Below are 25,600 nucleotides of genomic sequence, written 5' to 3' on the forward strand. Positions count from 1 at the left end.
TCCATCTATACTAGACTAGTTTCGATTATTGCAGCTTGAGGACATGGACAAGCTGCTTGAAGAACTGCAGCTGACTACCTTACCCCTTGACCCTTGCCCATCTTGGCTTCTTAGAGCTAGCCATAGAGGATTAACTGGGTGGGTCCAGGGAGTGATTAATGCTTCACTGGAGGAGGGGGAAGTACCATCTACTCCTCCTGAAGAGAATCTCCCAGGACCCAGAAGCCCAGTGGCAAATATCCCTTTTTTGAGCAAGATGGTGGACAAGGTGATGGCAGTCCAGCTTCAAGCATGCTTAGAGGAAACTGATTACTTGGATTCATTCTTGCTTCAGGCCTGGCCATGGCACTGAAATTGCCTTGGTCTCCTGGTTGGTGACATTTGTCAGGAGAGAGATGGGGGAATGTGACCCTGCTTGTTGGGTTTTGATACTATTGACTATGGTATTTTTCCAGATGGCCTCAGGGAGGTGGGGATTTGGGACACTGTGCTTCAGTGATTGCGCTCATACCTCCAGGGCCACTTCAGTGATTCTGCTCATACTTCCGTAGCCGTTTCCAAAAAGTCATTATGGGAGGCTATTGTTCAGCACCATGGGAAGTGTCCTGTGGTGTTCTGCAGGGTTCCATCTTGTTCACCATGCTATTTAACATCTGTATGAAGCCACTGGGAGCTGTCATCACAAGTTTTGTAGTAAGGTGCCATCAATATGCAGATGACACCCAGCTCTATCTCTCTATTCCAACTGAATTAGGAGATGCAGTTGAGGTGCTGGACTGGTGCTTGGAGGCAGTGATAGGGTGGTTGTGGGCCAGTAAACTGATACTCAGACTTGAAAAGACAGAGGTGTTATATGTCTTGAGTTCTCATGTCCAGGAGGTGGGGAAAAGACCTGTTGTGGATGGGGCAGGTATACAGCTTGGGGATATTCCTGGATCCAACATTTCACTGGGGGCGCAGGTCACCTCAGTGGCTGGGAGTGCTTTTTTCCAATTCCAGGTGGTTCACCAGCTTCTGCCCCTTTTGGGCAGAGATGACTTGGCCACAGTACTCCATGCTCTGGTAACTTTGAAATTGGATTATTGCAATGCATTCTATGTGGGGCTGCCATTAAAGAAGACTTGGAAACTTCAGCTGGTCCAAAATGCAGTGGCTGGATTACTGGCTAGAATGCATTTAGAACTCATATAACCGCAATTTAAAAACAGCTGCATAGGTTGCCAGTTCATTTCTGGACCCAAACCAAAGTGCTCACCTTAGTGTTTAAAGTTCTAAATGACTTAGGTCCCAAATATCTGAAAGATGACCTCCATCCCTATGGACACACTTGAGATCAGCAGAGGGGGCCCTTTTGGTAGTTCCGCCACCCTTAGAAGCTTGGGGGGGGCTGGCATAGGAGAGGGCAATCTGTATGGCAGCCCCTAGGTTGTGGAAATCCCTCTCTACAGAGGTGTGTCTGGCAACTTTACTGAACAGTTTTTGGCAATTGCTGAAGACACACCACTTTACCCTGGCCTTTGACATCTGAGAAGTATATTTTTAGGACTCAGCCTATTTTTTGTGATGATGTGATTTTTTGGTTTTTTAAACTGTATTTAATGATGTGTTTTAAAACATAACCCGCCCTGAGAACTTTGGGAGAAGGGTGTGTGGTGGTAGTAGTAGTAGTAGTACCTCCAGATTCCCCTAGGTGTGCTGGTAACTTTTGTTTCTCAGAGGCTGCATTTTGGATCCAATCCTGGCAGCTCCAAGGCTCTGAGTTCAGTATTGGAGAGAAGAGTTGTATGAAACAGACAACTATACCAAATAGGTGAGGCTACAAATCAGTATGGTCTTATACTTGACAGGCTTTCTGGAAGCGAGAGCAGGCTTCCTAGAACTGTAGTTAAAAGTTGCAAGCTTTCAAATGTGTGCAGACTATAAGTGTGACAAGAGGGCCAATAAATTAAACCAAGATTTTGGTGATGACTGAGTGATCTGTGCCAGCCTTTTTGTTTGGAAAATGGATAAAACCAAACAGTTGCAAGAAATAAACACTAAGCAGCTCTGCCTTACGAATGTTGCCACACACACTTGGCTGTTTCTTACTGGTTGTTTCTCTTTCTGACAGGATTATTAAATCAGTGCAGGAAGCAAGGTGGTACATGCCATATTTGGCTTTCAGGAAAATATCTGCCAGCATCACTTGAAACTGTGAACTCAAGACTAAATTCATGTTGCCTGAGATGCAAAAACAAATAGGAAATACTGTTTGGAGGACATCTGGGGAGAGGGGGAAACATTGCATGGAAACAACTCATTTTTTATTTTAAAAATATTTGTTAGCTGATCTTTAATTAACACACCCAGAACGACTTACAGATAAAATATTAATACAGTAAAAGTATAATGAAAAAACCTGCAGAACAAATGGCAGGCAAGAAAAATCCAATATAAAACTAGCAAAGATTTTCACTGGCTGCACCAAAAGAAGGACAAGTACAGCACCAAGTGAATCTCTATTGGGGGAGAGTTCAAAAAAGACAGGATGCAACAACAGAAAAGGGCTTTGTATATACTTTACTTTCAAGGAGAATCTTAATGACACCTTGGCCCCAAGTTATTAAGATTCTTTGAATGGTGCCTGGAAATGGACATGCAGCCAGTATTGCTATTTCAAAATTGGGATAATATGTTTTCATAGGTTTGGTTCCATTAGTGCGGAATACACCAGCACAGTATTGACTGCAGTTTCCAAATAGTCTTCCAAGGAAGCCCAGCACACAATGCTATGCAAAATTTTAAGCAAGATTTTATTTTATTTATTTTATTTTATTTGTATACCGCCCCATAGCCGAAGCTCTCTGGGCGGTTTACAGCAACTAAAAAAACAAATTTAAAACACATCTTTTAAAAACAATTTAGAACACAATTAAAAAAATTCAAAACAATTTAAAACACATGCTAAAATGCCTGGGAGAAGAGGAAAGTCTTGACCTGGCGCTGAAAAGATAACAGTGATGGCGCCAGGTGCAAGATGTTACCAATGCATGCATAATTACAGCCAAGTTTCACTGTCTGGGAGGAGTTGCCGTTGGTGTACCAGCCTTGGCTAATGGAAGGTGCTTCAATCCACCATAGCCTCTGAAGATGGAGTTTGACACAATACAAAATTGCCGATCTGATCTTTTCAAAAGGAGTGTATTCATACCCGTAACATGCTGAACCTCTGACTTGCAGAGAATAAGAATTTCCAGAAATTTTCTCTGGAGAAACCTGTTTCACCTGGGGGGGAAATGAAATTTTGTGGGAAGTTTGTAATATATGCAATATTTTTTATCAAAGCTAAACATTTTCATGTTTAATATAAAACACATCATGTATTACTGTACAATTGTATTATGCGGTACATTTATGAAATATTCAGTGCAATCCTATGCCTGTCTTACCTATGAAGTAATACCCAATCCGTTTAATCAATGCAAAAATTGCAGTGTAGAAAAATGTGCTTTTTATGACATATTGCAGAATAAGTTGATACTAGTATCATTTCCACTCCAGTTTGTTTTCTGCAAGATCAGAGTAGTGGCTGGATGGTCTCAAATCTGTGTCTGTCAAGCTTCTGACCGCACCTGACCAGGATTATCTATTTTAATTTTGAAGTCTTGGGGGGGGGAAGTTTCACACTAGACTGTTCATGGAAAGTGACTGCAAAAACTCAAATAACGTTTTGAAAGCTACATGCAGTAGTTCCCTTTTTGAGAATGTAGGAATACATATCCAGTATGCATTTCTAACGAAGAGAACATGAAATGTAACATGATGTTTCTGAGCTGTAGGGTTCACTGTACACAACCTCCCAACAGTTATAAAATATTCATTATTTAGGAAGAGATTACAAAGAAGACCTTATGGGTTACCTTCATAAAAATGTTACTATAATTGTATAGGAATTGAATATAACTTGATGCTGTGATTGCAGAACAAAAAAATAATCATCCCTTAATTTATGCCATTGTATAAAGTAGAAAGAGACTTCAGTATAAGCAGGTTCATGATATTTTGGGTCAGTTTCTTGATGTGTGTATATATAGGTTGATGAAGCTTGCCCAATAGAAGATTTGGTGAGGAAATGGAAGAAAACAGAAGGGAAGTGCATAGCTCTCAGACAATAGAACAGGGTCAGAAATAGAACTGGATCTCATGGGTCAAAATGATCCTTCCAGCAAAGCATCCTGTCTTTGAAAGCCTTCTATGGAAAGTTCAGCAGAAATGTATAAAAGTGCCTGATGTAATAGAACAGTCCAGTTTGCATATAATACTAAGCTAAACCATGGCTTAGTGTGAGCAAGTGAGTTCCCAGGCTGAGGATTGTTGCTGCAGCCCCCAGTCTTGCTGCTTCCAAGCTACCTGGGGCTAAGCCATAGCTTAGCATTGTGTTTAAACTTTGGGCTGCGGTTTGTCTCTCCCAGACAAACCATGAGTTATAACCAAAGTTTGTTCTTGTATTGTGTGTTGGTTGTCTGGAGTGAGACAAACCATGAAGCTGGATTCAGATGTAGCAGTAAGCCAAACCATGGCTTAGTCCTGGGTAGTGTGGTGGCAGCAGGATCAGAAGGAAAGCACAGTGGCAACACTCTTTGCTCTGGGAACCCACACATTTGTTCGTTCACACTGGTTTGGCTTAGTGTTACGTGCAAACTGGGCCAGAGAGACGTGGAGACCAAGGAAAAGCCTTTTAAGTTGAGACCTTACCCCATTCGGCATCTGTGTTAGAATTTTTAGATGTTTTAAAAGCTTTTTAAAAAAATATTTTTAAAGTTGGTTTGTTTTAATATGTTTGAAAGTCTTTTGTTTTTAATATGTTTTAGAGTGTTTTTAGTGCTTTCGTTTGATGCCCTGGGATCCTTCTAGGAGGAAGTGTGGGATATAAATTTAATTAATAAATAAATAAATAAAAGGGAGATGTCTTTAAAAAATAAACTTATGATTTTTAGGTGTTGTTCAAAGGTTAAACAGTCCCTAACCACAGGTTAAAGACATGGCACAAAAGGAAAAGGGATGCACAGTGAAGAGGAAAACAAGCAAACTCAGGTACCCATTCTTAAAGTTGCATAATTATTCTTATAAATGACAAGCTGGAATGGAGACTGTTCAGCAAAAAGAGGAGCCAAATGGTTACTAGTCTCTCAGCCAAGACTATACACCCAGCTGTTCAGTTTCTTTCTCTGCTGCAGTCAGATGGAATGGATTTCATTAATAAAAAGAGATTTTAAATATCTCAAACATCACTTCCTTTAATAGCAAATGGACTGCCAACAAGATTCGAGCCAAAACAGGGCCACTGAGAAACAACAGGAACATATCAGCAAGGTTGGGGGGAACCCCAAGGCTTACAGAAGTACAAAAAATTCTAATGGGGAGACTCCTCTTAAAAAAGAAGCATATTTAAGATGGCACATGCTCAGTAACAGTGAGTGTTACTTGGAAATCAGAGCAGAAAAAAAATGGCCTGCTTGAGCTTGTAATATTGTAGAGGACGGTCTGGCTGGCTCAAACTTTGAAAAGGAGCATTCCTGCTAGGAGGTGAGGATACATTGTAATGTTTTATTGCAGGTCTCATTTTTATAAATACTATTAGCAACAATAATACAAACTATGGAAAGGAGTAAACATGACTGAGCAATACATATAAACATAGCATGAATAAAAGAGATACATAGAATGAATAAACATCATCCCAATTCTTAACCATCCCCTGTAGTATTTATTTTACCAGCCTTCTGTCTTAATGTGATTATTTATTATTATTTATTTATTTTATTTCATTTTTAAACCGCCCATAGCGAATAGCTCTCTGGGCGGTGTACAAAAGATTAAAAATACAGAAATACAAAATATCACAATAAATAAATATAGAAGAATCTCCAAGGCAACTTATATCCAATAATAAAACAATGTAGTACCTTGACCTCATTCACATGTAACAGCAAGCCAAACTATGGCTTAGTGAAAACAAGCAAGCATGTGGGTACCTGGAGTGAAAATCATAGCCACTGTGTTCCTCCCCAATCCTCTTGCTCCTCTGCTACCCAGACCGAAGCCATGTTTTGGTTTAATTATCGGCGAATCCAGCCTCATGGTCTGTCTCACTTCCAAAACAAACCATTAGCTGTAAACCAAGAACAAACCTTGCTTTACAGCTCATGGCTTCTTAGGAACAAGACAAACCACAAGCCCTAGTTTGCACGTAAAACTAAGCTAAGCAATGAGTTGATTCCAGGTTGTGTTGACAACAGCTGCCTGAATGCTTGCTTGTTCTTGCTAAGCAGTAGTTTGGCTTGACACAGTGTTCAGACTGGGCTATTATATTTCCTATGTGCACTGTTTTTGCGGTAAGGTGATGGTACACAGTATTCCAATATCCCTAGTTTGGAATTCATGTTTTTTATAGCTAGTACACACTGGGTCGACATCTCCATCGGGCCTTCCATTCTGACCGAAGGTCGTCTTCCTGCTCAGTTACTGCCTGTTAAGACCCCCATGGGCGTATGTGATATATATATATTGCTCCAATGTGTATCTCTTCACCCTTGTTTATGCTGAATTGCATTTGTCATGTTACTGCCCATTCTCTCAGCTTGGAAGATCCTTTTAGAGCTAAACTAAAAAGCCCCAAATGCTGCAACCTTTCCTCGTAAGGGAGTCGCTCCATCCCCTTGATCATTCTGGTTGCCCTCTTCTGAACCTTTTCCAACTCTATAATATCCTTTTTGAGATATATGTGCTGATCAGCCCCGCAGTGGCTACATGTATAATGTGAATGTCTACAAGGAGGGAGCCTTTCATGCTACCTAAAACCCTGATCATGCAGGGTTGTAAGTTATGTGTAAGCCTTCATATGTGTATATATAAAGGCCTTCTTCCTGGCAACAGTTGTGCTGTATGTGTGGACACCAGGGGGCTACTCAGTACACATCATGTGGTGGGCTGCTTGACATGACTGTATTCCCCCTCATGTATTGATTTATCATGGAAATAAAATACCTGAATAGGGCTTATGTAACTCCCATATTGTATCTGTAATCTCCATTGCAAATTCTTGCTGTGCCACTCCATCCAGTTTTCAGGAGTGCTTCCTCTGCATTCTCTATCTAGACAATCCAGAATTTCTGCTAATGAAATGGCAACCTATATTCATGTGTGTGGGCTAGATTTAGGCTAACTAGTTGAAGTGCAGTGCAGAAAAGAAAAATTGTGTTGGTCGGTAGACAAGATAAGTTGGGATTCTGAGTACATCCCATCCTTGGTCTCCTGGTTGGTGACATTTGTCAGGAGAGAGATGGGGGAATGTGACCCTGCTTGTTGGGTTTTGATACTATTGACTATGGTATTTTTCCAGATGGCCTCAGGGAGGTGGGGATTTGGAACACTGTGCTTCAGTGATTGCGCTCATACCTCCAGGGCCACTTCAGTGATTCTGCTCATACTTCCGTAGCCGCTTCCAAAAAGTCATTATGGGAGGCTATTGTTCAGCACCATGGGAAGTGTCCTGTGGTGTTCTGCAGGGTTCCATCTTGTTCACCATGCTATTTAACATCTGTATGAAGCCACTGGGAGCTGTCATCACAAGTTTTGTAGTAAGGTGCCATCAATATGCAGATGACACCCAGCTCTATCTCTCTATTCCAACTGAATTAGGAGATGCAGTTGAGGTGCTGGACTGGTGCTTGGAGGCAGTGATAGGGTGGTTGTGGGCCAGTAAACTGATACTCAGACTTGAAAAGACAGAGGTGTTATATGTCTTGAGTTCTCATGTCCAGGAGGTGGGGAAAAGACCTGTTGTGGATGGGGCAGGTATACAGCTTGGGGATATTCCTGGATCCAACATTTTCACTGGGGGCGCAGGTCACCTCAGTGGCTGGGAGTGCCTTTTTCCAATTCCAGGTGGTTCACCAGCTTCTGCCCCTTTTGGGCAGAGATGACTTGGCCACAGTACTCCATGCTCTGGTAACTTTGAAATTGGATTATTGCAATGCATTCTATGTGGGGCTGCCATTAAAGAAGACTTGGAAACTTCAGCTGGTCCAAAATGCAGTGGCTGGATTACTGGCTAGAATGCATTTAGAACTCATATAACCGCAATTTAAAAACAGCTGCATAGGTTGCCAGTTCATTTCTGGACCCAAACCAAAGTGCTCACCTTAGTGTTTAAAGTTCTAAATGACTTAGGTCCCAAATATCTGAAAGATGACCTCCATCCCTATGGACACACTTGAGATCAGCAGAGGGGGCCCTTTTGGTAGTTCCGCCACCCTTAGAAGCTTGGGGGGGGCTGGCATAGGAGAGGGCAATCTGTATGGCAGCCCCTAGGTTGTGGAAATCCCTCTCTACAGAGGTGTGTCTGGCAACTTTACTGAACAGTTTTTGGCAATTGCTGAAGACACACCACTTTACCCTGGCCTTTGACATCTGAGAAGTATATTTTTAGGACTCAGCCTATTTTTTGTGATGATGTGATTTTTTGGTTTTTTAAACTGTATTTAATGATGTGTTTTAAAACATAACCCGCCCTGAGAACTTTGGGAGAAGGGTGTGTGGTACATCCCATCCTGGCTGGAGTTTTGCTCCACTTCCTCTGAAGGATCAGGTATGCAGCTTGGGAGTGCTCCTGTGGATCTGGCATTGCTCCAGGATGTTCAGGTGGCTTGTGTGGCCAGGAATGCCTTTGCCTAGCTTTGGCTAATGTATCAGCTACACCTCTTCCTGGACAAGGCAGCTCTGGCCATAGTGATGTGTACCTTGGTCATCACCTGATTAGATTATTGTAACATGCCCAACTTAGGGATCCCTTTGAACAATATGCAGATGCTGGAGCTGGTCCAACATACGGCAGCCAGATTGCTTTTGAGTGTATGCATTTTAAACCACATTACACAAGACATGCATCAGTTGCACTTTCCCTATTCATTTCCATGCCTAATTTAAAGTGCTGGTGCTTACCAATAAAGCCTTAAATGCCTTAGGGCCAGGATATCTGCAATAGAGGCTGGTCCATTAGGGCAAACCAGGGCATTCCCTACCAAGTGAAATTTCAAGCTAAATTTTGTAAAGCTTCTCCAAAATCTCAAAGCCACACTCATTCCTGTCTCACAGATACTCCTTGCTCATTCCTGGAGACACCTCTGTCAATCTCCTGTTCTCTAGCCAGTCAGCTGTCTGCACCACTCAGCCAGTCTCAATCCAAAATTATTGTTTTTAGTTTCTCCTGTCTGTCTCCAGACAAAAAATAGTGATAAACCTGTGTTTTGTTGAAGTTACTGGCTTTTAGCCCGGCTTGTGGAGGTTGCCCCATCTTGTCATTATGGTGATCCAGTCATGGTATAATGTTAGTAGGTCTGCTGCCATGGTAGACCAACTGACCAGGTAGACCTGAGGCAGGCCAGAGATAATGCCTAGCATTGTTTGTCAGTGTTACTCTTATATCCATTCTACCTTTCCTACAAGGAGCTCAAGGTGGCATTCATGGGTCTCATCCCTATGTTATCCATGCAACAACCCTGTGAGGCTTGGAGACAGTGACTGGTGCAAGATCCCACAGTGACCTTTGTGGCTAAGTTATGATTTTAACCCTGACATACTGGGTCCTTGTGGTTGTTGTTATGTGCCTTCAAGTCGATTACGACTTATGGCGAACCTATGAATCAGTGACCTCCAAGAGCATCTGTCATGAACCACCTTGTTCAGATCTTGTAAGTTCAGGTATGTGGCTTCCTTTATGGAATCAATCCATCTCTTGTTTGGCCTTCCTCTTTTTCTACTCCCTTCTATTTTTCCAAGCATTATTGTCTTTTCTAGTGAATCATATCTTCTCATGATGTGTCCGAAGTATGTTAACCTCAGTTTCATCATTTTAGCTTCTAGTGACAGTTCTGGTTTAATTTGTTCTAACACCCAATTATTTGTCTTTTTCACAGTCCATGGTATGCGCAAAGCTCTCCTTCAACACCACATTTCAAATGAGTTGATTTTTCTCTTATCCGCTTTTTTCATTGTCCAACTTTCACATCCATACATAGAGATCGGGAATACCATGGTCTGAATGATCCTGACTTTGGTGTTCAATGACACATCTTTGCATTGGAGGACCTTTTCTAGTTGTCGCATAGCTGCCCTCCCCATTCCTAGCCTTCTTCTGATTTCTTGACTATTATCTCCATTTTGGGTAATGACTGTGCCGAGGTATTGATAATCCTTGACAAGTTCAATGTCCTCATTGTCAACTTTAACGTTACAGAAATCTTCTGTTGTCATTACTTTAGTCTTCGTGATGTTCAGCTATAGTTCTGCTTTTTTGCTTTCCTCTTTAACTTTCATCAGCAATTGTTTCAAATCATTACTGGTTTCTGCTAGTAGTATGGTATTGTCTGCATATCTTAAATTATTGATACTTTTCCCTGCAATTTTCACACCTCCTTCATCTTGGTCCAATCCTGGTTTCCTTATGATATGCTTTGCATACAGATTAAACAAATAGGGTGATAAAATACACCCCTGTCGCACACCCTTTCCGATGGGGAACCAATCGGTTTCTCCATATTCTGTCCTGACAGTAGCCTCTTGTCCAGAGTATAGGTTGCACATCAGGACAATCAGATGCTGTGGTACCCCCATTTCTTTTAAAGTATTCCATAGTTTTTCGTGATCTACACAGTCAACAGCATTGCTGTAATCTATAAAGCACAGGGTGATTTTCTTCTGAAATTCCTTGGTCCTTCCATTATCCAACGTATGTTTGCGATATGATCTCTGGTGCCTCTTCCCTTTCTAAATCCAGCTTGGACGTCTGGCTTTTCTCGTTCCATATATAGTAAGAGCCTTTGTTGTAGAATCGTGAGCATTACTTTACTTGCATGGGATATTAAGGCAATAGTTTGATAATTACTGCATTCCCTGGGATCCCCTTTCTTTGGAATTGGGATATATATTGAACGCTTCCAGTCTGTGGGCCATTGTTTTGTTTTCATATTTCTTGACAAATATTTGTCAAAATCTGGACAGATTCAGTCACAGTAGCTTGTAGCAACTCTATTGGTATGCCATCTGTTCCTGGTGCTTTGTTTCTTCCAAGTATTTTAAGAGCAGCTTTCACCTCACATTCTAAAATTTCTGGTTCTTCATCATATGGTTCCTCCATGAATGAATCTGTCATTCTTGCATATCTTTTATAGAGTTCTTCAGTGTATTGCTTCCATCTTCCTTTTATTTCATCTGTCAGTCAGTGTATTCCCCTGTTGTTTATTCAACATCCCTACTCATAGTTTAAATTTCCCTTTCATTTCTCTAATCTTTTGGAATAGGGCCCTTTTTTCCCTTTTTGTTGTCCTCTTCTATTTCTGTACAATAACTATTGTAATAGTTCTCTTTGTCCATACGTACTAGTCTCTGTATTGTTACATTTAGGGTTCTGACTGTGTTTCTATCTCCTTTTGCTTTTGCTTTCCTTCTCTCTTGAACCATTTGAAGAGTTTCTTCAGTCATCCATTGAGGTCTTTCTCTCTTTTTAACTAGAGGTATTGTCTTTTTGCATTCTTCCCTGATAATGTCTCTGACTTCAGTCCATAGTTCTTCTGGTTCTCTGTCAACTTAAGTTTAAAGCCTCAAACCTGTTCCTTATTTGATCTTTATATTCTTCTGGGATGTTATTTAAATTGTATTTTGGCATGATGATTGCTTTGTTCTTCTTCTTTAGCTTTAGTCTGATTTTTGATACGACCAGTTCATGATCTGTACCACAGTCTGCTTCTGGTCTTGTTTTCGCAGAAAGTATAGAACTTCACCATCTTCTGTTACCAATTATATAATCAATTTGATTCCTATTTTGACCATTTGGTGATGTCCATGTGTACAGTCGTCTTTTTGGTTGCTCAAAAAATGTGTTTGCAAGAAACAAATTATTGGCTTCACAGAATTCAATAAATCTCTCTCCTGCTTCATTTCCGTCTCCTAGGCCCCATATCCCCACAATTCCTAATTCTTCTGTATTCCATCTCCAATTCTTCTTCTTCTGTGTTTGCTGTCGAAGCATAGACTTGGATGATGGTTATGTTAATAGATTTCCCATTTAATCTCATTGATATCACTCACTCAGACCTTGTGTTGTAGTTCCTAATTGCTTTTGTTACATCACTTCTCACTATTAAAGCAACCCTGTTTCTTCTTGATTTCTCATTTCCTGCATAAAATATTTTGTAGTTGCCTGATTGAAAATGTCCCATTCCCGTCCATTTTAATTCACTCACACTAAGTATTAAGAACATAAGAACATAAGAAGAGCCTGCTGGATCAGGCCAGTGGCCCATCTAGTCCAGCATCCTGTTCTCACAGTGGCCAACCAGGTGCCTGGGGGAAGCCCGCAAGCAGGACCCGAGTGCAAGAACACTCTCCCCTCCTGAGGCTTCTGGCAACTGGTTTTCAGAAGCATGCTGCCTCTGACTAGGGTGGCAGAGCACAGCCATCATGGCTAGTAGCCATTGATAGCCCTGTCCTCCATGAATTTGTCTAATCTTCTTTTAAAGCCGTCCAAGCTGGTGGCCATTACTGCATCTTGTGGGAGCAAATTCCATAGTTTAACTATGCACTGAGTAAAGAAGTACTTCCTTTTGTCTGTCCTGAATCTTCCAACATTCAGCTTCTTTGAATGTCCACGAGTTCTAGTATTATGAGAGAGGGAGAAGAACTTTTCTCTATCCACTTTCTCAATGCCATGCATAATTTTATACACTTCTATCATGTCTCCTCTGACCCACCTTTTCTCTAAACTAAAAAGCCCCAAATGCTGCAACCTTTCCTCGTAAGGGAGTCGCTCCATCCCCTTGATCATTCTGGTTGTCCTCTTCTGAACCTTTTCCAACTCTATAATATCCTTTTTGAGATGAAGCAACCAGAACTGTACACAGTATTCCAAATGCGGCCGCACCATAGATTTATACAACGGCATTATGATATCGGCTGTTTTATTTTCAATACCTTTCCTAATTATCGCTAGCATGGAATTTGCCTTTTTCACAGCTGCTGCACACTGGGTCGACATTTTCATCGTGCTGTCCACTACAACCCCGAGGTCTCTCTCCTGGTCGGTCACCGCCAGTTCAGACCCCATGAGCGTATATGTGAAATTAAGATTTTTTGCTCCATTATGCATAATTTTACACTTGTTTATATTGAATTGCATTTGCCATTTTTCTGCCCATTCCAAAATTCCAAAATAGAATTTAAATAACATCCCAGAAGGATATAAAGATCACATAAAGAACAGATTTGAGGCTTTAAACTTAGTTGACAGACAACCAGAAGAACTATGGATTGAAGTCAGAGACGTTATCAGGGAAGAATGCAAAAAGACAATTCCTCTAGATAAAGAAAGACCTCAATGGATGACTTATGAAACTCTTAAAATGGTTACAGAAAAAGGGAAGCAAAAGCAAAAGGAGAAAGAAACAGTCAAAACCCTAAATGCAATAATACAGTGACTAGTATGTAAGGGACAAAGAGAACTATTACAATAGTTATTGTATAGAAATAGAAGTGGATATCAAAGAAGGTAAAACAAGAGCCCCATTCCAAAAGATTAGAGAAATTAAAGGGTAATTTAAACGAAGAGTAGGGATGTTGAATAATCAACAGGGGAACACACTGACTGACCGGAAAAAAATAAAATAAGATGGAAACAATACACTGAACAACTCTATAAAAGAGATGCAAGGATGACAGATTCATTCATGGACGAACAACCAGAAATTTTAGAATGTGAGGTGAAAGCTGCTCTTAAAATACTTGGAAGAAACAAATCACCAGAAACAGATGGCATACAAGTAGAGTTGCTACAATGTACTGAGACTGAATCTGTCCAAATTTTGACAAAAATTGTCAACAAATATGGAAAACTAAACAATGGCCCACAGACTGGAAGCGGTCAATATATATCCCAATTCCAAAGAAAGGGGATCCCAGGGAATACAGTAATTATCGAACTATTACCTTAATATCTCACACAAGTAAAGTAATGCTCAAGATTCTACAACAAAGGCTCTTACCATATATAGAGCGAGAAATGCCAGATGTCCAAGCTGGATTTAGAAAGGGCAGAGGTACAAGAGATCATATTGCAAACATACGTAGATAATGAACGGACCTGTGCTTTATAGATTACAGCAAAGCCTTTGATTGTGTAGATCATGAAAAATGATTGAATGCTTTAAAAGAAATGGGGGAGCCATAGCATCTTACTGTCCTGATGCGCAACCTATACTCTGGACAAGAGACTACTGTAAGAACAGAATATGGAGAAACCAATTGGTTCCCAGTCGGAAAGGGTGTGAGTCAGGGGTGTATTTTATCACCCTATTTGTTCAATCTATATGCGGAACATATATGGAAAGTGGGATTAGACCAAGATGAAGGAGGTGTGAAAATTGGAGGGAGAAATATCAATAGTTTAAGATATGCAGACAATACCATACTACTAGGAGAAAACAGTAATGATTTGAAACGAATGCTGTTGAAAGTTAAAGAAAAATGGAAATGGATTGCCTTCCAGTAGATCCCGACTTATGGTGACCCTATGAATCAGGTTTTCATGGTAAGCAGTATTCATAGGTGGTTTACCATTGTCTTTCTCTGAGGCTGAGAGGCAGTGACTGGCCCAAGGTCACCCAGTGTGGAGATTCAAACCCTGGTCTCCCAAGTTGTAGTCCAACACTCTAATCACTACACCACAATGGCTCTCTGAAAGTTAAAGAGGAAAGCACAAAAGCAGGACTACGGCTGAATGTCAAGAAGACTAAAGTAATGACAAAAGAAGATTTAGGTAACTTTAAAGTTGACAATGAGGACATTGAACTTATCAAGGATTATCAATACCTTGGCACAGTCATTAGCCAAAATGGAGACAATAGTCAAGAAATCAGAAGAAGGCTAGGACTGGGGAGGGCAGCTATGTAAAAGTTGAGACAAAAATTGTTTGGGGTAATAATGGTTAACAATACCAACCAATTTGGGCATCCCAGAAAACTATGATTATATCCAACTATAGAAGAGAGTGAGGAAAATCTGTGTGTGGGCTGATAGGAAAACAAATAGGAGGAGAGCTTGTATGAGTCTTGTACCTTATCTCTAAACCAGGCATGGAGAACCTTTGGCCCTCCAGACTCCAATCATCCCTGGCCACTGGCCATGCTTGCCAGAACTGATAGGAGTTGTGTTTCAGCAACATCTGGAGAGCAAAAAGTTCCCCACCCCTGATCTAAACCACTATGATTTGAAGAAACATGATGTCTGAGAGAGATGCTGTGCACTCCATCCACATCACTGTTATATCTTTCAGTACAAATCACTAAGTTCAGTTTCAGTGCTGGAATCATTTTTCATCTGTACAGGTTTGAGAGTTTGTCAACAACAACAGATTCAGTTCAAAACTCTTTTTGGCTTGTATATCTTCTTCAAATACATTATTATTAGAAGCTATGGAGGATGAGCAGCTCACAAGCTTGGTTAACGTAATCAGAAATAACACAAGCAACACTGCTTCCAATGCAACCAGAGGTGGTTCTGGTTAGCATCCTCCTCAATCGCATGGGCATATATGGTTTGATATATTTCAACAATGAGCAATATTAAATCATCTTCTATTTGATTCCTGGATATGAGTCTCAAAAAGTGGTTTTCCAGGGGTACACCTTTTTATGCTTTAAGTATGATCCTGCACTGTTTTGCATGGTTATATATATATATATATATATATATAACATATATATGTTATGTTAGCAGCTGATGAAGGCGGAAGCTGAAACGTTTTGTTAATACAATAAAAACCTCTGTTTGGTTCATCACAATTACGTATATTACGTATATGCTATTGTTATAAATAAAACAAAACATAACAAAAATCTTATTTTGGGTGTTATCAATGCTAGTCTTACTCTGAATAGACCCATTAAAGGACATGGAGATGACAAACTTAGGTTTATTAATTTCAATGGGTCCACTCTCTGAGTTGGACTTACTTGAATACAATCCTTTTGGGGCGGTTTTGTTGTTGTTTTATTTATAGATTCAGGGTACTTACAACCTTTTTATCCAAGGCACATCTTGGCATATAATACATATAAATATTTTCCAATGTTATGTCTCTTCTCAACATAAACCTTTGCTGAATACACAGTATTTACCATGGTTTACTATTTTCTATCTATCTGCATCTGGAAACCAGTGACATATACTGGGAAACAACCCAAGGTATGCATTAGGAAATGTGAAAATGTTGGCTTTCCTAAGCCAACCACAACACTATCACTGAAAACAAAAAATGGATTCCTTCTCCTATATTAAACAACAGGAGAAATGTGCAGGCTATACAGAAGGTTAGTCTAGTCAAGGTTCCATAAATCCTCCAAGGAGTGTGATGTGTAGGCACAGACCCTCACCCCTTATTCCCCTCTTCTGCTTCTAGATGCCTCTACTTCTAGTGATAAGGTGAGATGTCAAACTTGCAGTATACTGTATAAAGCCAACTTTACACACACAACACCCAAATCCTGCTGCTTTATAACATTGCACTATTAAAGGAAGAAATGGGTATGTAAATATTTTACACATCAAGCCCAGACACACACACACCCAAAAAAGAGCAGGACCAAGAAAGGATAAGCCTGTGCCACATGAAGGGATGAATATTTCCAGATTGAAGAGGTCAGTGTCTATATAGATTTTTTTAATTATTAGAGGTGTAGGGACAACAAAGGCTGCAAAATGAGAAAATACCATAAATCAATTAAGTTGCATATACCATTTCATTACTGCAACATAAATGGTTATTTTAGCAGCCTATATTTTTTCCAGAAGCTAAGGATGCTTCCATGTTAGATGGTTAGTGTAGAATTGTTACTCTTCAGTCTCCACTCTTTACATCCATCTACACAGAATCATAGAATAGTAGAGTTGGAAGGGGCCTATAAGACCATCAAGTCCAACACCCTGCTCAATGCAGGAATCCAAATCAAAGCATTCCCGACAGATGGCTGTCCAGCTGCCTCTTGAATGCCTCCAGTGTGGGAGAGCCCACTACCTCTCTAGGTAATTGGTTCCATTGTTGTATGGCTCTAACAGTTAGGAAGTGTTTCCTGATGACCAGTCGAAATCTGGCTTCCTGCAACTTGAGCCCATTATTCCATGTCCTGCACACTGAGACGATTGAGAAGAGATCCCGGCCCTCCTCTATGTGACAACCTTTCATGAAGAGTGCTATCATATCTCCCCTCAGTCTTCTCTTATCCAGACTAAACATGCCCAGTTCTTTCAGTCTCTCCTCACAGAGCTTTGTTTCCAGTCCCCTGATCATCCTTGTTGCCCTCCTCTGAACCTGTTCCAGTTTGTCTGCATCCTTCTTAAAGTGTGGAGACCAGAACTGGATGCAGTATTCAAGATGAGGCCTAACCAGCGCTGAATAGAGGGAACTAGTACTTCATGCAATTTGGAAACTATACTTCTGTTAATGCAGCCTAATATAGCATTTGCCTTTTTTGCAGCCACATCACACTGTTAGCTCATATTCAGCTCATATTCAGCTTGTGATCAACAACAATTCCAAGATCCTTCTCACATGTCGTACGGCTGAGCCAAGTATCCCCCATCTTATAACTGTGCATTTAGTTTCTTTTTCCTAAGTGTAGAACTTTGCATTTATCCCTGTTGAATTTCATTCTGTTGTTTTCAGCCCAATACTGCAGCCTATCAAGGTCCCTTTGAATTTTGTTTCTGTCTTCCACAGTATTAGCTATGCCCCCCAATTTTGTATCATCTGCAGATTTGATAAGCATGCTCTGTACCTCCTCATCCAAGTCGTTAATAAAAATGTTGAAGAGCACTGGGCCCAGGACCGAGCCCTGTGGTACCCCACTCATTACTTCCGCCCAGTTTGAGAAGGAACCATTGATAAGCACTCTTTGAGTACAATTCTGGAGCCAGTTGTGGATCCACCTGATAGTTGTTCCATTCAGCCCACATTTAGCTAGCTTGCTAATCAGAATATCATGGGGCACTTTGTCAAAAGCTTTGCTGAATCGAGATAAATTATGTCCACAGTATTCCCACTGTCTACAAGGGAGGTTACCCGATCAAAAAATGAAATAAGATTAGTTTGGCAGCATTTGTTCTTGATAAATCCATGTTGGCTCCTAGTAATCACTGCATTGCTTTCAAGGTGCTTACAGATTTGACTGCTTTATAATTTGCTCCAGAGTTTTTCCAGGGACTGACGTTAGGTTGACTGGTCTGTAGTTCCCTGGTTCCTCCTTCTTGCCCTTTTTGAAGATAGGGACAACATTAGCTCTCCTCCAGTCATCCGGCATTTCACCAGTCCTCCATGATTTCGCAAAGATAGTAGACAGCGGTTCTGAGAGTTCTTCAGCCAGTTCCTTCAACACTCTAGGATGCAGTTTATCGGGCCCTGGAGATTTGGTTCAAAGTGATTAGGTATTCCTTGACCATTTGTCTATCAATCTCAAGCTTCAATCCTGCCCCTTCTACTTCATGTTTCCCGGGAGGGTCACAGACCGTTTTCTGGGAGAAGACTGAGCCAAAGTAGAAATTAAGCACTTCTGCCTTTTCTTTGTCATCTGTTATCATTTTGCCATCCTCATTGAGTAGCTGTGCCACGATTTCTTTTCTCTGTCTTTTACTATGGACATACCTGAAGAAATCTTTTTTGTTGCTTTTAGCATCCCTCGCTTGCCTCAGCTCATTCTCAGCTTTAGCCTTCCTGACACCATCCCTGCAATTCCGTGATACCTGTCTGTACTCTTCCTTTGTGGCCTGGCCTTCTTTCCACTTCCTGTATGTGTCCTTTTTTGTTTTCAGGTCATCTCTAAGCATTTTGTGAAGCCACATTGGGTTCTTCTGCTGTTTCCCCCCTTTTTTAGAAACTCCAACTCATCTTGGACTCCTTTTCTCATTAGGGTGGCTTGCCATGGAAAGGTACTTACAATTGTTCTGAGTTTATTAAAATCAGCTTTCCTGAAGTCCAGGGTGCGTGCATGGCTACTCTCAGCTTTTGCTTCTGTTAAAATCAAGAATTCAAGTATGGTGTGGTCACTTTCCCCCAGAGTTCCCATAACTGCCACTTCATCCATCAAATCATCTACATGATGTCATCATCCAGTCATTGTCCACCTGTAGTGCAGTCTCCATAGGTGTGAATGGGTCATAACAGTACTCTTCCATCTTTTCCTAGAATTGCAGTTTTAACATGTGAGTTGACATACCAGCAGATGGAACTATCACTGCTCCACTTTTACTGTAATGTTTTTATTGTAATGTTGATATGTTCCATTTCTTGCTTGACAATTTCTAACTTTTCCTGGTTCATGCTTCTCACATTCCATGTTCCTATTGTGTGCATCATACAACTTCGGACTCTCCTTTCGCATCTGTGTGCATCAGCCTCTGGGCTTCCTTTTGGCTTTGACCCAGCTGCGTCATTAGTCACAGTGCTACTCGTACTTGTACTTTGTTCTTCTCCAGTAGCTCGGTGAGTGCCTTCTGACCTGGGGGTCTCATCTTCCAGTACTATCTCGTATTGCATTTTCGATACTCTGTTCATAGGTTTTTTGTGGTAAGAGGTACTCAGAGGTGGTTTACCACTGCCTTCCTCTGAGTTTGGATGCATCTTAATCTGGTGTCTCAGCTTTGACCATTCCGCCTTGTGTGCCCCTGCTAGGAGTCTAGCCTCTTGGTCTAGACTCCTGATGGCATTGCTCATAGCTTCTTCAACACTCTCAAACCCCCTCACCACTTTAAGTTGTGCATCCTAAAGGGGGTCCTAGTCCAGTTAATATCCTTCCACTTTATTCCATATTCCAGAAAAAAGATACAAAAGTGAATAAACTAGGGGAAGGGAATAATATTTTCCCATAGGTCTGGACATTTATGGGGGCCCCTGTTAACAGTCCTGTTTAGCACTTTTAAGACTAGCTAATTCAGGTTGCAATCCTGTTTGTATTTATCATGGAACAATCCTCATAGAATTCAGTGGGGCTTACTTCTCAGTCATATACAATTTCGTTGATAAACCCATACTAGAATTTGTGATAGCAATTCTGAACCAAGGTGAGGCATTTAGGTGCTAAGTATTACTAAAACTGTGTCCACGGTTTCTTTGCAAAGGAGGAGGATAGGGAGAGAATCAAAACAGGACTTTTCTCCCAGCAGAGAAGGAACTGTAACAGCAGAGACTCCTTCTGAACAAAAGTAAGACATCTCAATTTAATTAATGCTGAATATTTTTACAACTGCAATGCTTAAGTGTCCACAGTATCTTTTCAAGGGAGGAGGATGGGGAGAAAATAACAACTTGGCTGTACTTCTGTGATGTCATTGGCCATGCGTTCTAGCAGCCGTGCCAGGTCCAGTAACCACTAGCTGCTACTAGATATCTGAAAGACCGCCTCCTCCCATCTGAATCTGCCCTTATGTTGAGATCATCTTCAGAGGCCCCACCACCACAAAAAGGTTAAGTTGGTGGGCACATGAGATGGGGCCTTTTCTTTAGCAGCTCTCCCAAGTTTGAAACACACACACACACACACACACACACACACACACCCTCCCTCCCCCCCCCAATAAAATTAAATAGTATCAGGGATGGAGCTAGGTGGACCAGGAAAATATTCTTATTTTGCATGCCTTTTAATGTTTTTTAACATATGAAGGTTTTGATTTTGCTCCGTTTTGATCTTAAGTTTTTAGTTTTCAGTTCTGTTACCTATTGATATGTGGTATTTTTTTTCTTATTGGTGTTTTCCTTTTGGTATTATTTTCTCATTATATTCATAGGTCTCCTTTATGACATATGGTTTCAAGGCAATTTACATAAGACACATAAAGATAGATGCAATTCCATAAGGGCTCTTTTTGTGAGGAAGGTTGTGAAATAACAATAATAATAATGCATGTTCTTATGTAAACCACTTTGGGAGTCCATTTAAGACCAAAGAGGTATAAAGGTGTTTTTAATTTTTTTCGTAACTTCTGTTTATTTTGCACAGGAGTGAGGAAGCGGTAGCTCTGCTCCAGCAACTGAAAATCTTGTTCTGCCATGTCTCCCGTTTTGAAATTTCAACATGTATGGCCTGCATGCTTTCAAGAATATTTTTGTAGCCCTAACTGCTAAAATCTTGCTTTTTAAAAGAGAAAATTTAAGATTGTTGTTAAGCTGAACTCTCTAGCCCAGTTCTACATTCTGTGCTCCCACAGAATTTTAGCATTTGTGCAAGTTCTGCTTGAGAGGAGCCTTCAGGTAGAGGGAGAACTGGCAGTTGCATGATGAATATTGCAAAGAGTTTTAAACTGATTTGGGAACATACTAGGTTTTTTGTATTTGATTTATTATTATTTTTACAAGCTATGAGTATAGTATTAGAGCAGGGGTTGCTAGACCAGAAGGCTGTCTTCAAATTTTGAGACAGTGTTGGGGGCACTAGTTACAAAATGGCTGCCGTGAGTTGTCTCTTGTCACAAACACCTGTTAGAAATGTGTCAGACTTGGGACTGGGGTTAGGATTGCCTGCATTCATGGAGAAGGTACACAGATTTCTCAAATGTGGGAACATACTCCAGGGAAACGTTAGTTGTACAAACATGACCAATGCAGATTTAAAGTGAGAAGCCACAGCTGTGTGCAACATCTGGAGCTGTGCTTAAAGTAGGCCCCTTTCCATTCCTGGATGTGTATTGTGGGTTTCAGCCAGGAATCAGGCACATCTCTAGACATCAACACTTCATCTAGAACTGTGGCATTCCTTTGAACCTTGATCCAAAGACCTTTTGTCCTGTTTCATAGCTGTATTCTGGTTGCTTAGCCTAGTTTTGTTGCAAGTTTTTGGGACGCTACTATCTCACAAGGGAGAGAAAATGTAGAGCTCAAATGGATTTTTGGTAACTTGATCAGTTTTAATATTCTCTGTGCATAAAACAAGAAAATTCTCTGTTAAGGTAATGCAAATTCTATGTGATGAAAAAGTGGTATGTGTAACTTGTGTAAATTCAGATGATTAAGCCTTTATCCCACAAAGGTCCAAAGAACTCATGGTGGCTTGCATAAAGCCCCTAAATAAAGCAAGAACCACAACATCTGTCCAACCTTTTTGATATAAGAGTGATCAAAAATTGAGCACACCTTTTTTTTTTTGTACAACTTAATCTGTTCATGGTAAGGAGGTAGGATATTTTGAAGATTAGTGAAAAACACCCCTTTTAAGGACCTGAAAGTTTGAGGTTGGCTTCCCAAGTTAGTTATTTGCTTTTTAGACTCTTCGTTGGGCGATGGCAGCACCACACAGCCCTGGCAGTGTGGAGCTCCATGCTAAAAAGTTTAAATTCTGCACCAAAGAAAGTTGATTTTTTAATCTGTATGTATTGTGCAAGTCAACATAATTCCTCTCATTTTGAATAATCTGGTTTTCCTGGCACAGAAGGGGCAAGATCCCTGAAGTGCTGCCCCAACCACTGAACTGAAAATCTTCAGAGATTTTAACAGGTATTGTTCATATGTTTTCAAGATTAACTTTGCAACCATAAAGGCTAGAACCTTACGTTTCTTAAATGATGGAAGTTCAGATTTCTCAGGAAGCTGAACTTGGTATCCACTACCATCCTGTGCTCCCACAGAATTGCAGCATATTCACAGTCTTGCCCTTAACTGCAGTGACGTGCAGTCCCCATCAGTTTTTAAGTGTCTGGGATTTACAGCATAACACTGGATCACATTAATGGCCCTGACACAGAGCTTTGTGACTGTGAGCAGATATCTATAGGTACCTGATCTGAAATGAAACTCCAGCAAACCATCACTGGAAGAGTAAAAACGTTTGACTTCCATGACACATGCTCACTGGGACTGCAGCGTGAAAAGGCGGAGGAAATAACCTTTCCCTCCTGCACTCTTTTCTTGCAGAAAATCACCCACCCCTGGCCGCTACTTGCTAAAAATAGTACCCAAGGAGGGACAATTCTCAGCAGGGAAACAGTACTGGGGAAAAGGGCTAATATCCCCTGTCCTGTAGCTGCTTTGAGATATACACACATATACATACAATCCCAGGCATGTGATTAAGAGATGTGGCTAACATCCATGTCTTGCTTGACCTGAGAAGAAGCCAGAAATCCTTAGTGGTTTTCTGGCCGTCCCTAGGCTCTCACCTTTAGGAGTGTCCCTTGTTGGAACAGGCCAAAGAGTCACTTTAAAGGCCAGTACTCTTTCTCTGGCAACAAGCCCTAGGATGCTTATGGAGCAGGAGATGGTGGTTAATTCTAGAAGAATTAATGGCAGGAAAGTACATGTGGTCAGGATTTTGTGCACTTTGCTGTTAAACACAAACGAAAAATAGACCCTGAATTGCACCAAAAGCTGTGTTCTGTGATATGTGTCAGTTATGTAACTTGCATGACTTTTCAATTTGCATGATTCTGCAAATTTTACTGCTGTATGTAGTATTTTTATTAGGAGTGCAATATTTGTTTTCATCAAACTGATTAATTGATAAAGATGGGTTTTTAAAAATGTTTTTATGATGCAGAATTAGGAGTGCTATGTTAAGAGTACTATTATCCTCCACTTTCCAAGCAGGCTGGCTTGGAGGTGCGGAGCACTTCTATAGGCTTGGCACTTACATTGTGGCATTAGTCCTACTGTAAGAAGGGAGAAAAACTATTAACCCCACCACCACTATTAAGCCAAGACCTCCCACTGAATTCTTGTGAGTAAGCCCTAAGGTTGTAATTCATTTCCTTGGAAGTAAGCAGTTATCAAAAAAAAGTGAGACTTACTTCTCTCACGTTTGAAACAGCATGCACCTTCTTTCTTCTGAATAATTGCTTTTATTCATTTGCAGATTTTATCAAAGCGTTACTGATTTTAGATAATTGTAGGAGATAGTCAGACTTGTTCATGACTGGCAGAGGCATAATATATTGGAATCGAGCTGTGGAGGAGCCCTGGAGATCCTTCTGGCTTCTGAGATTTATTGGGTATGCATGCCTTCACCTGACTGTTGAAGCTAATTTTTGGACCTAACACTGCATTCAGTGCTGCTTCTGTTCCTTCATAGACATGCAGCATAATTGTGGCCTTGCATAGTGGTTTTATTTAGTGGATGTTGTGTTGGATTTAGACTGAAAGATAAAGGTTCAAAGCTCTGTTTGGTAATGTACCAACTGACTGACCTGAGACAGTGGTAATTTAGGATTTTCAAAATGGAAATTGCAGCTGCACATCTCACAAATTGACTGAGGGGATACATTAAAAAGATATGTAAATGAAGATGATTCTGAGCAAAGGGGAGTTGGTACAAAATGAAGTAATTAAATATTTTTGTTGATCTATTATTTCTTCATCTCCTCTTCCTCCTCTACCCCCCTCCCCATTTTTCTATCTCAGGTTGCCCCTAGGTCATTTTCTTTGAAGCAGTTTTCCCAGCTTGCTTATCTTGGGAATCTTTCATAGATTATGAAAAATATCAATAAGCAACAGCCCTGATTCTTTCTGGCAGGCTGTTGTGTACTAGTTCAGAGCATGCTTGTTAACTCTGTACATTATGTTCAAGTGGGATCTTTTGTTTTTGATCTTCTTGGCAGTTCAGAGGAAGAAGGGGAGTAGAACCAGATCTGGAGGAGGAGGGAGCAGACTGAATAAAGAGAGGGGAGCCTAAAACTCTGTATTTTGCAAATCACTGTATGATTGGGGGGGGTGCTATATGACCTGAAACTACTACAGTAAGTTAGACCAGAAATCATTGACAATACTTAATGTCAGCAAATCTCTCATTTTCCTACAATGATGAAATATGTAATACTTGGCCTGTTGACTTGTCTTCTTGAGCCTTTTGATTTGGGGGCGGGAGACACAGAACTTGCCCATTTAACAGTGTCTCAAAATGCCACCTGTGCCTCAAAATGCCACCTGTGTCTCAAAATGCCACCTGTGTAGAATACAAATTTTGAAATGGCGTTTAAAGTCCTGGCTGTCTATATTTACTTTTAACTAATTAATGTGAGGCTGGTCCAGACTTTTCAGCATAGTTTAATAGCTGCCCCTGTTTGTTCTGTTTTGCTGGTGTTCTAAGATTTAATTGTGTTTTTTACTGTGAAATTTGTATTTTGCTTTATGATGTGAGCCACTTTTGAGATGGCTGTGTATAACTGCCTGTACAAATAGCTAAATAAATAAACAACTGCTCCATTTATTTAATTATTCGAGACCATAAGGATTTCCTCCTTGGATCAGGCAAGGCCATTGAGTCCTGCATTCTGTCTCCAGTAACAGCTAGCCATAGGCCATGGTCCATTGTTTTGTCTTCACCTGTACTTCACTGGTGAAACCACCACAGCATTTGTTTTTACAAGAAATATTTGATCTCATGCTGTCATGATGACAGTGGACATTTTGTGAGTTCAGATGTTGCTAGTTTTGTATTCTTAAATTCTCTGTAATAGAAAAAGCCACCACCTTTGCTTCCAGAAGGAGATGCTTAGGGTCCAAATCCTCAAAGGGAAAGCCTGCTGTTCCATA

General features: G+C 40.6%; 1 protein-coding gene across 7 annotated transcripts in view; it reads left to right on the forward strand.

The window, feature by feature from the left end:
- The window catches only part of PTPRA (protein tyrosine phosphatase receptor type A), a 206,811-nt gene that overhangs the window by 64,153 nt on the left and 117,058 nt on the right, over positions 1-25,600 (forward strand). For 2 of the 7 annotated variants that reach the window (XM_061583490.1, XM_061583492.1), the window contains exon 1: positions 5,005-5,073. The exons of 2 other annotated variants lie outside the window; for them this stretch is intronic. In XM_061583490.1, the coding sequence (XP_061439474.1) occupies positions 5,041-5,073 (33 nt within the window). In that variant the 5' untranslated portion in view covers positions 5,005-5,040. Of the gene's footprint in view, positions 1-5,004; positions 5,074-23,924; positions 24,061-25,600 lie in introns of those variants that run through there. 3 more of the 7 variants (XM_061583497.1, XM_061583491.1, XM_061583493.1) reach the window with 3 other exon arrangements.

The sequence above is a fragment of the Rhineura floridana genome, chromosome 9 (genome assembly GCF_030035675.1).
Source record: "Rhineura floridana isolate rRhiFlo1 chromosome 9, rRhiFlo1.hap2, whole genome shotgun sequence".
Classification (NCBI taxonomy): Eukaryota; Metazoa; Chordata; class Lepidosauria; order Squamata; family Rhineuridae; genus Rhineura; species Rhineura floridana.